Source organism: Pelophylax lessonae (assembly GCF_965119305.1).
Source record: "Pelophylax lessonae genome assembly, chromosome: 7".
In the NCBI taxonomy this organism is placed as follows: domain Eukaryota; kingdom Metazoa; phylum Chordata; class Amphibia; order Anura; family Ranidae; genus Pelophylax; species Pelophylax lessonae.
The window spans coordinates 95,183,074-95,195,212 of NC_138774.1; the positions used below are offsets into that span (position 1 = coordinate 95,183,074).

Consider the following 12,139-nt stretch of genomic DNA (forward strand, 5'->3'; position numbering starts at 1 on the left):
TTTGGCTATGGGACAGGAAGTGAAGGGGAAACTCTCCAATGGAACACAGATGGAAAAAATTTAACTGACAAGACTTATGACCCTCCCTTACTCTATCCAATATGGAAAAAAAAAAGTTTTGGTTATAGTTCTGCTTTAAGGGCTCATCCAAACACCAGCATTCCAGTGCCATTACCTGTGGTTACTGATTGTGTGCTGTGATAAAACATGCCCAAGCACCTGGGCACGACAAAAAGGGAGAAGCAATAGCTTTCTAGCACACCCAGTCACATCATTAGAACTACATTTTGAAAACACTGTCTTTTTTCAGCACAGAAACATGAAAAACACAGTAATCCTATGTAGAAAAAAAATAAAAAAGAAGACCTTACGAATGGTTCACAGCTCATGGTGTGAACAAGTCTTTAAATGTCGTTTGCTGCCCTTCACAACAACGCATAGGGGTGATGCCAATTACCCAAGGTAAATTCCCTTTGTCCTATACTGCACCCCAAAAATGAAAGCTGGAATTTGATTGGCTGCTATGGACTACAAGAATTGCTCTTCCTTCTGCCTCTGGAGCTAAAGAGGGTATTAGCTGGGGGGGGGGGGGGTAAAACTGTGGCTCAATAATGAGGTTTTACTGACCCCCACCCCACATATGGACAAGCCATAATGGTGCTGCCACTCTGTGTCGATAAATGTGATTGGTAGTCAGGAGATTAGATGTGTAATTTCTGACCCTAAAACACCTGATGGCGCTTCTTGGATTTTGGGTCCCTCAATGTAGCTAGGCAGTGAAAAGTCTCAAACATGTGGTATCGCTGTAGTCAAAAGGCATAGCAGAATGTGTTTTGAGGTGTAATTCTAAGTATGCCTATACTGTATATTGTAAATGTCTTATCAATAGACAACTTTGTGTAAAAAAAAAAAAAAAAAAAAAAGCAAATTATTTTCATTGCAGTATCCAAAAACTTGTGGCAAAAAAGTCTTCAAAATACTTATCATGAGTCTTCGAAAATACCTTGGGGTGTTTGATTTCCAAAATGTGGCAATTGTGTAGGTGTTTCAACTGTCCTGGCACTCCAGGACCCCCAAAAATGTGATAGGTATTCAGGAATATCAATGTTTAATTTATGTCCCTAGAATGCCTAAGGGTGCTCCTTGGATTTTGCGCTTATATGGCTGGGCTGTGAAAGTCTCACACATGTGGTATCCCCATACTCGGGAAGAGTAGCATAATGGGTTTTGGGGTCTATTTCAAAGTATGCCTTGCCTATGATGTGTGTTAAATGTATTTCATTTTTTTTTTAATTTAGACAAAAAAATTGCATCTTTGAAAAACTCACCATGCCCCTTACTAAATACCTTGGACTGTTTAATTCCCAAAAAGAGATCATTTTGGGGGTATTTGTACTGTCCTGGCATTTTAGAGCCTCAAGAAATTAGATCATTAGTACATCAGGGTTGATTCGTTTTCAAATATATATGCCGTAGTTTGTAGACACTATAACTTTTACACAGATAAAAAAAAACTTACACACCTGTTTTTTTCTTTTACCAAAGAAAAGGTAGCAGAATATATTTGGCCTAAATGTATGAAGAAACATTTTTTGCAAAGCTTTATAACAGAAATGAAGAAAAACTTCAAATTTTTTTGTTCCCTTTAGAAAGAGGGTGAAGCAGCCTGATCTTGAAGTGGTTAAAACATCTCAATTCTGATATTAAAAAAAAAAAAAAATTCCATCTGGTATTTTAGGACACTGAGAAGTGGAAATAAGTCAAATTTTTTTTTATTTATATTATAGAAAACATTGTAACAACAATACAAAGGATAGAAAGAATTTTGCGTTTTGATAACTGCACCACACAGGTTATCCAGGCTCCAGTGAGACACCCAGAATAGGTCTAGAGAGGAACCAAGTTCAAAAAAGGCACTTCTGAAAGTAAGATTTACCAAAGCAAAGTTGTATTTTCATACTTACAATTTGAGATCAGGAAATGTACGCATATGCATTTCTCTTAGACTCCCACAGAAAATGGGGTGACCTTTACAGGGAAAGTACAGTACAAGTTTTTTTTGTTAAACATGTAAAAGATCAGTTTGCTGAATAGATTATCAACAATGTTAATTGTGTTTCTCTGTATAGCTTATTATATATGTAAATGGGGCAGCCATATTTGATCATTCTATGTACAGGTTTGCATCCTACTTTGTGGTCATCGCCAGCTATACACTGGTGGTCAGTGGAAGAATGCTTCCTACATTGGGGGGTTAGTGGGAAGTTTGCTTACTACATTGGGCCGATGGGAAGAATTCTTCCATTACAGATATATAAAAATAGAATTGTGTCTGTGGGTACTTATCTGAAAGGCACAAAATTGTTCATTGCTGAAAGGACCCCTAGCAAACTCATAAGGAATCTTAGGATTCAACTGAACCCTGGTTGAAAAAGGTTGATCTACACAGCTGGTTCCCAACAGCTTTACTACTCAAAAACTGCTGCCATTCCGCCATGATAACCAACAGGGGTTTATTATAACCTGTAGACTATCATTTATGAACAAGCTCCTTTTGTATTTGGTTTGCTCCATTATTTTAATTCTTATAGGTTTTAGTTTTTATCCAAACTAGATATACAAGAGTTCTAAGAGATTTTTTTTTTCAATTTTTTTAAGATATGTATAAAATGGATCAACTATAAACTTTAAATAGTAACTATTTAGGAAATCCTGTTCCAACAAAAAAGATTGCACTTATGTATGAATATGAAGGCATCCATCTTTGCTTATTATGTACACCACACAATGCAAATCTATGAGTCAGCCGACTTCTTCAAAACAATGCACTTCCTATGTAGCTCTCTGCAGCTTTAAGTGGTTTGCTCCACGTAGTGGCTAATGTATAAACATCTCTAATTAAAGAGACTGAAAAAGCAAGCTTGTAAAAAACAAAAATCACATCAAAAATTACCAAAAGTTAAAACATAGCAATAAAAAGTCAAAATGGTCACAGATTATACACTATACTCTCCCTTTAACATGGTTCCGCTGTATAAATAATGGCATTCATGTGAAGTAGCACATATGAGAAGAATTTGTCACACAAGCCAGCGCTAATTCTTTAAAGTCTATATAAAAGGCAAAAAATTTTTTTTTGTTGTTTTGGATAGAGTGGGGAAATGATTACACCCGCTGTCAGGTTTATTGCTTGGAGGAATAGATAGGTAGCAATGGAACATTGGAAATGTCTAATTGGTGTTACTATCCAATAGTGCTGTAGTAGTGTTTATACAATGGAGTTTGGATTCTGGGCTGGCGGCTTCTACACAGCAATGGATTCCCACAATCAACTTGGTTTGTAATGTAAATAAATGGACCTTAGATTGAAGCACTAGATCACAACTCACAGTCTATCGCAACTCCATAGTCCCGGTACATAACTTTATTCCAATGTAAAATCAGGTGGAAGAATATAAAAGCATGCCATCTGCAGATGAACACTGATTCATCACTCATTCCGTTAACATATACGGTACAACTGTATCTTCAATCCAGTCTGTATACATAGTTTTCTATTCTCCTGCCCTGATGGAAGCGGGCGAGTTTTGGCCCCTGACACCTGCTGGCTTTAAAAGAGAAGTATGGGTTTTCTTTTTATTTCAATATCATACTTCCTTAGGTGGCTGCAGCTTCGGTCTGATGCTGCATTTGTGCCGCCGCCTCGAGAACTGAGAACCAAGCAGTCAAACACCGCCGATCGCTCGGTTCTTAGGGCACCCCAAGCAGAGAGCTGGTGACGGTCAGCCTGGGTTTACACTGATGTGAACTGGATGCGGGTTTCCCCGCATGCAATTTGCAGGACAAGAGAGTGTGACCAGTTCACACAGGTCCTGGGGTGGCCGTTGACCGCAGTGGAAAAAGGGTCCTGTGCGTTTTTGGCTCCGCTTTAGGGGCAAATTTAGGCAAAAATTTGAACCTGATCTGCACCTGAATCGGTGAACAAGAACGCACCGGCCTCCGTCGGCAGCTCTCTGCTCCTCCGCCCCCCCCCCCCCCCCCCACCACACACACATGCTCACTGGAGTGCTGGGCTTTGGAGGGGGTGAGAGCGGCCGGCTTAGGCTCCCAGACATATGAGCGGATCCTGACCATAATGTCACAGTTCTTCCTGAGCCTGGACCGGCTCTGTGACATCAGCCGACAGCATGCTTCAGCCTGCTGACAGCTGAAAATGGGTCATAGAAGCGTAGAACGAACTGCATTCATGTGATCCACATCAGAAGTACAGCCGAATGATCTTTGGCTATACCTCTTCTTTAATGTATAGTCTTCCACCCGATCTTACATTCCAATTGCAATGCAATGTTTTTTTTGCGGCCTGCTGGAAAGATTAAGCCCCTCTATTTGTCTCGGTGAACACAGGCACTAAATAACAAAATGAGGGGAAACCCAAAAATTGCAGGAGGTGAGGGGTAAGTACTGCAATGGACATCCCTGTTTCAGTGACGGCTGTTAAACAGGGAATTCTCCTTACTTTGGGGATCTTTCTTTCCATTTCCTGCTTTGTCTCAAGAATAGGAAATTAGGGAAAATCTCCCTAGCAGGACACAAGTAGAACAAAATAATCAAAAAACTTTTTTTTCACTCTTCCCCACTCTATCCAAAACTAAAAAGAAATTGGTTATACATACATAACGTGGTCCGGTCCTACAGTCCTCTGTACTTCAGTGGTCGTGTCAGTCTCACTTGCTTCTATATTTGAATTTTAAAGGTCAGCAAACCCAAAACAAAAAGTAGGTTTGTGCTGTTAGCCATTGCAGGAGCTCACCAAGGAAAGGGTCTCAGCCAACATGCATATTTGCGTAACATACAACTTTCCTGATCTCCAAGACAAAGACGCAGCTCAATCTTAAATATATACATATTAGAGGAAATATATATTTTTCAGGAAAGCATCTGTAGCCCTGCTGATTTCTTCTACCCTGTAAACACAAAGGAGGAAAGGCGAGCAACAGGCACAGCCAATAATTGCAGATCTACCTAAAATGCCACCTAGTGGTCAAACTCAGGAACTGCAATGATCCTATTATCTTATAACAGTACTTTAAATTAGAAAGAGCGCAAAAAGGAGGAGCAGGTTAAATGAGTGACAGGTGGACAGGCCAATCGGCGCCCTGTCCTTCTTACAGTAACAAAAGCTAGGAATGTGAAAGTTTTTTTTTTCTTCCTTTGTTTTGAATTAAATTTAAATACAAAGAATTCCTCTTCCCAGAAAGCTGGATGGGTTTATTTGAGGGGTTTGGCAACCTCAGCATATGCAAGTTCAATTTCAGAAGCGATGGGACAGGTGTTGACAAATTCTTCACGTTGGTAAGCATTTTGGAGATAGCGATAAATTCCAGAATATTCTTGGGGGATCTTGAAGCCTCTGTATTTCTCACAGACCACCTAGAGAAGACAAACACCACCAGAATTGTAATTGCTGTACACTTCTCGCTTGTTCAGAAAGGAAAACAAAGCAAACTGCAATTAGGCCTAATTCACATTGGCTTAAAGTGGTTGTAAAACCACTTTGTTGACATTTACCTATAGGTAAGCCTATAACAAGGCTTACCTATAGGTGCTATAAATATCTCCGTTTAGGAGATATTTACAGTGCATGCAGCCAATGACGTCATCGGCGCATACGCTCTGAAGGAACGGCCACCAGTGCCGTTCCTTCAGAGCCCAGTGCCCTGAACAGCCGCTCCAGTGCGCATGCACGGGATATAACGCGCTTTCGGCCTATCAGATGGAATCAGACGATCCAGGAAGCAGGGCGGCCTAACATGTCGGCACTGCAGGGGCTTAGTTTTTAAGCAAGTAGTACTTCATAATGAGCTAGTATGCGATGCGTCTTTACGGGGTTCGTTTTACACATTTTTTTTCAGCAGGTTTACTACCTCTTTAAGCTGCATACTCACCATCTGACGTAGATTGCACTGTTAGCAATGGCTGGTCCATAGTGAGCATGCCATCTGAAGGGGATATACACCTTCTTCACACTGAATTCCCTCTTCAGCAGGCGGCAATTGCGTCCATTGATCACAAATACATTGCACTCATGTCTATGGTTTACCTGCCACGTGCAACATGCTCTATTTTTTTTTTTATTGCGCAGCCTCAACAATGCATATGGGACTGTCCGGTGGCCCTTCACTGGTTCTGCCAACTGCCTTGTTTTGCAATTCGATAGGGACTATGTGAAAGGGAATTGAGTATAAGTCTATGGACATCTTTTTGTGCCTGTTCTTAACCCCGTTAATTTTCTTAAAGCAGGAGGGATTTCATTTAAGAACAGCCTTCTTTTACTCCCGGTTTATCCACATGAATGCTTGCACTTCAAATCTCAAACAGCAGCATGCTGCAGCATCAATCCTTAAGGCGGGGTTCACACTGTGTGCGGAGCGGCTCGCAGCAGGGGGTCCTGTGCGTCCCTGTTCATTGTTTCAGGTCAAAAACTAGGTCCGAATTTTTGGCTGAATTCGGACCTGAAATGGACCAGAAGTTGCACAGGACCCTTCTGCAAACCACTCTTCAGCCAGTCCCAGAGCTGTGTGAACTGGCTCCATTGAGAGACGGTCACAGTCTCCTGACATGCGAATTGGATGCAGGGAAACACACATCCAATTCACACCAGTGTGAACCCAGCCTCAAAGTCTAAGAAATGCATTGCAGTCAGTGGCACACACCGTTATGAAATCCACACAAGAGTTAAAAAGCAACAGGGCTATCATAGCCTAACTGCTTCTAAATAATAACTGGGCTTTAAAAATGTATCATGCTAACTGCATTCAGTTTATTCACACCAGTATTATTAACTACTACCCAAGTGGCTGTAAAGGCAGAAGGGATTTCTTATTAGTTTATAGCATTTTCAGCATGGGGGGGACTGGCAAACAGGAGGTAAGCGGTCAATCTGTGCAAGATTGTTGCATAGAAGGTAAGTATAACCTATTTTTCATTTTAACCACCTAAGGTCCACGCTATAGCAGTTTTTACTGCTACAAAGGCAGCACCTCTGTGCCGGATCCAATACATACATATATATATATATATATATATATATATATATATATATATATATATATATATATATACACACACACACACACACACACACACACATATATACACATACATACATATACACACACACACACACATACATACATACATACATGCATACATACACACACGCACGCACACGGGATTTGACTCTTCCAGGTAGGGGGCACGCATGCCGGTGGCTAGCTTCTGCTGTGTGTAAGCTGATCGGCGGGTGCACAGTACTTGATGTCTGCCGGCACCCACTGATCGTTAGGCAGAGAGACAGAACGGCAATCTGCCCATGTAAGCTCTATCAAGCAGGGCCCTCTGATTCCTCCTGTACTGAATTGTATTGTAGCTGTAGTGTCTGCCCTAACATTGTAAAGCACTGCGCAAACTGTTGGCACTATATAAATCCTGTATAATAATAATGTAAACAAGGCAGATCACTGCTCTGACAGGGGGGGAAAGGGATGGAGTTTGTGCCCCTGCAAAGCAGGGAAAACATTCCACCTCTTCCACTAGTAAAAGTACCTAACACAGTACGCAAATACTAGTTAGACACACAGTTAACCCTTTGATCGCCCATGAAGTCAACCCCTTCCCAGCCAGTGTCATTAGTACAGTGACAGTGCATATTTTTTAGCACTGAACATGTTACACCCTAAAATATGGGTGTAACATGTTTGGAAAGGGGAACTTATGTTGATTTTATCCTGTATCTCACAGCTGCCTCATGAAGAAGCTATTGTGCGCCCTCCTAAACTTTGCTTGTCAGAATGACAAAACAAACGCTCCAAGTGAGCATATGATGTGCTGGAGATATTTACGCTCCATTTCAAAGTAACGGTCTAAATAGAGTGGGAAGATTTAGGTGTACATGGTGCTAGAGGTGTTGGTCCTTTTGTGAATATCCTATCCTAACAATCAAGGATCCAGATTATATGCCTGGGTCAAGCAAGCAGCTATTTAAAGAAAGGAAGGAGACGACATGTCCCCCCTGCTTCCAACGGCTTGGTCTCAGGAAGTGTCTGCACACAAAGCTATTTTTAAAGAAGACGACTATTCCCAGAAATGCAACCCATCACCCTCCTCCACCCATACTAACTGACCTGTACTATGTGCAGCTTGGGTAGGAGGTTGCAGTCAGCCAGCGTCAGCTCATCTCCATCCAGAAACTTGCGGTGTGACACGGTCTCATCCTCTGCACTGTTTTCATCTATTTCATCTGGGAGAGGGGTGATCAGGTACGAGTCCAGAGTCCGAAGAGCCTTTGAGAATCCCCTTTCCAAAACTGAAGAACAAGCAAGTGAAGTTTAAGCAGAGGAAGTTGTTACCAATAAACAGCAATGTTCAAGTATGAGGCCATAGACTGCTAAAGACAGATATCTTGTCAGCTAGTAATGTACAGGAAGGCAAATCAGCCTATTAGATAGTAACACCACCAGAAGACTCCTTACAGTGATGTCACATGTCCTTAGTGATGATCTCCGAAGCCATGCAGCTATCAAAAATGACCAATAACCTTTCACTGTTCAGACTCCTCTAATCTGACTGATCACTAAAGAGACCATCTCATGCCTGTACCTGTTTTCTTCTAGCAGGTCTCTGCAATAGAAGAAATACTTTGCTCCCGGTGTCCCAGCACTGATGCCTAGGTAAGCCTCTTGAGCGTTCAACCCTACTTGGTTGTCCCCCATTGCACACTTTAGATCTTTGCTCCAACCTCTATGTCGCTACTAGAGCCTGCAATAATGAATGGGTCTGAAGGATGGGAACCTGCATGCACATGCCTTGTTGTGTTGCTCCACACTATCCAACACTACAAAAATATAAGAGAATCTATCAATTTGCCCATTTAAAGCAGAACTATAGGCAAAACTTTTTTTTTTTCCATTTTGGATAGAATAAGGGAGGGTCATAACCCCGGTCCGATTATTTTTAGCCAGCTGTATCCCATTGGGGAGATTTCCCTTCACTTCCTGTCCCATAGCCAAATCTTTAGATGAGGTGGCTGCACTAGTTTTATTTTTGTTTTCAGGTTTTTTTTCCTCCCTTTATTTTAGCCTTGTGATTTTGGGAATAACAAACTTGCTGCCCTAGGATGGCTATACAGGGCAGTAGCGGCACGGGTGCTGTGGCTTGAAATGGCTGTGTTTGAACGCAACAGAGGGGATACTTTTTACTAGTGATCAACCGATATAGTTTTTTTAACGCTGATACCGATATTCTGGTCATCGGATATCAGTGTCGGCCAATATCTACCGATATTTTCAGCCATTTTTTTTTTTTCTTCACAGGTACTCCTATTGGAGGGATCTGGGGGTCTAAAAGACCGCAAACCCCTCCGCGGCACTAAAAAGCATTCAAAACGCCAAGTTTGACTGTTTTGAATGCTGTCAGTTTTCTTAATTTGGCGCCGAGTACCCGGAATGTCATGACATCACTTCTGGGTTTTTTTACATGGAGACCCGATCATAGCCGAATGCAACTTTGATCGGGTCTTCTCTTCGGCAGCCAAGGAGGTAGGATGCCTGGGTCTCCCGGTGGGACGGGAGACCCAGGCGAGCCGCAGAAGGCGGCGGGAGGGGGGAAGACGTCCCCTCCCGCTCCTTGTAATGACAGCCAAGCGAGCCGTATCGGTTGTCATTACAAGACAGCCGACTGTCGCTATGGACGCAGGTACCAGGGTGATGCCTCTAGCTGCAGGCATCACTCCGGTACAGCACTTTCCCTAAATATCGGTAACCTCAGGGAAAGATTCCAATATATCGGAATAAGTGCATGTCGGCCCCCGATATATTGGTGGTGCCGATAATTGGTCGATCCCTACTTTTTACTGCATTGCTCAGTAATTGGGACCCGGCAGGTGTAATCCCCCATATGGCTGTCACCACCTTTTACTGATTTCTATGGGATCGCTCCCTTGCAAGCAAGGGAGTGACATGTCAATGGGGAGAGATTTTTAGATGCTCCTTCAGCAATGCCGATGCTGGCGACTGCCATCAGCTTCAAGATCATCTATGTCACACGGTACTTCTAATGTAGTTCCACTTTTGCAGTCAGATTTTAAAACTCCACCATATGTTTATTATATGTTCCAATTTACACTGGAAATTATTGAAAAAAAAACTTTTTACATTTCTGTGGCACAGGTTCTACATAGGACTCTGTTGGCAGCTTGCAAGCTTCTCTGAACCATTTAAAACTACAATTACAGGGACATTTTTTTTTTTTTTTTTGGTACATTAGCATACAATGTACCAGGCAAGCCTTGAAATCTTTAAAACTTTGTTAGGACAGACATTGTCGTTATGCAACTTTTGGTTGTAAAAGTGGAAATAAAGTAGCCAGGCTACAGGTGTCTCTTTCACTTACCTTGGTTAGCTGCTGGATTGGAGTTCTTGATGTAGGCAGAGAACTTGGCAAAGACATCCAGCCCAGCTGTGTGGGATTCAGGATTTCTGGCAGCCAGCTTTGGGAATCTGAGAGAAATAACAGAAGATTCATGCTTACAAATATAGACAATGGCTGTCTTTGGAAAACAGGCATCAGAGTCTAAAAACGAAACACACTAGTTTTTTTTGGTTTTAGTATTTAGGTTGAAGCATGCTTACAAAGTGACTGACATGGAGGGCTGGGTAAAAAGAAAGTTTTTCCAATTGTAACCAATCGGGGGGAGAAGGAGAATTAAAATGTGTGGTCAAGCCGGACCCCCCCCCCCCCCCCATCGCTCACTCACATTGAAAGCGGAGTTCCGGCCTCGGACATGTTTTTTCAATAAAAATACCCCCGGGACACTCAGGGCTAGTGCATTCCACAATGGATAGCCTCTGAACTGTCCCGGGTCGCACTTACCTGCAAGAAGAAATACTTACCTTGAAAATTTCTTCTCCAGCGCTGCCATCTCAGGTGTGGGCAGCTGAAGCCAGGGTGTCCTCTTCTGCGTCCTCTTCAGTGTCCTCGTCATCCCAGAATGCCCTGCACTGGCCCCGCTTGTCAGTTCCGGGGCCGGAGCGTCATCCCTGCACAGCTTCTGTGCATGCCCAGCAGGGCATTGACTCCTGGGAGCGATGACGTTCAGCTCCCAGGAGTCCTCGCAAGCAGGAAGTGACGGCGCGGGCTGCGGCCGAAGAGGAAGGAAGTAGAAGGAAGGCAAGTATACTTACCTTGTTTTTGAAGAAAGTAAAGAAAATAAAAATTGCGAGTTTCCATTTGTTTTGTAGGGGATTTACAGCAAGCGGATGGGCCAAAGTTGTTTTTGAGCCCGGAACTCCGCTTTAAGTTTCAATGCACAGCAGACAAGGTGTTTACATACTGTGGTCAAGGTGCTTTGCGTCTATGGCACAAGCCACCTAGTCGGGCTAAAAGGGAAGTACCGCAAACACCATGCAACCATGTACAATTCACACGGTTGTGGCACGTTTGTCAGCAAGAGTGGAATTAAAACACCTCAGGGGAAGGGGGGGATGGGATCGCTAGATAAAATGAGTAATATTATTTTAGACTCTTTTAAACCATTAAAGTTGATAAAAAGCTAAATTTCTGCCTGTTAAATAGTCCAGTGTAAGGTTTTGTACACTTCTTTTAGTAAGGCTTAAAAAATTCCAGTTGATTCTGTGAGCTTGTGGTCTCTTGGAAGCCTTCCTGTGATAGGTTGACAATGCTAACCACAAGCTCCAAAGGCTGTGATAGTGTTGTCACCTCACAGAGAAGAGTGACAAAGAGACAATGGCAAGAAATACAATCTTTCAGCTGGTGGGGCATCTCTTGTATATGTAGTTCCATCTGTATTATAGCTGATTGAATGCAGTTTGACCTTCATGATGTAGTAATAATAAAAAAAAGCATATGTGTATTTCATGTCTGATGGGATTTTATTACAGTATTTACAGGCGGTCCCCAGGTTACAAACAAGATAAGGACTGTAGGTTTGTTCTTAAGTCGAATTTGTTTGTAAGTCGGAACAGATAATTTTTTAAGTTTAGCTCCAGCCAAAATAATAATTTTTACATTTTTTGGATAGCATAGGGAAGGGTTCACACCCATGTACCATTTGTTTTGCTGT

At 42.3% G+C, this 12,139-nt stretch overlaps 1 protein-coding gene across 1 annotated transcript in view; it reads right to left on the bottom strand.

The window, feature by feature from the left end:
• Positions 1-4,617: 4,617 nt before the first annotated feature.
• Positions 4,618-12,139, bottom strand: part of CLIC1 (chloride intracellular channel 1) — a 68,999-nt gene continuing 61,477 nt past the window's right edge. Inside the window, exons 4-6 of the mRNA XM_082264440.1 lie at positions 10,450-10,556; positions 8,184-8,365; positions 4,618-5,430 (exon numbers count right to left, since the gene is read on the bottom strand). Coding sequence (XP_082120566.1) covers positions 5,269-5,430; positions 8,184-8,365; positions 10,450-10,556 — 451 coding nt within the window. The 3' untranslated portion in view covers positions 4,618-5,268. The remainder of the gene's footprint in view (positions 5,431-8,183; positions 8,366-10,449; positions 10,557-12,139) is intronic.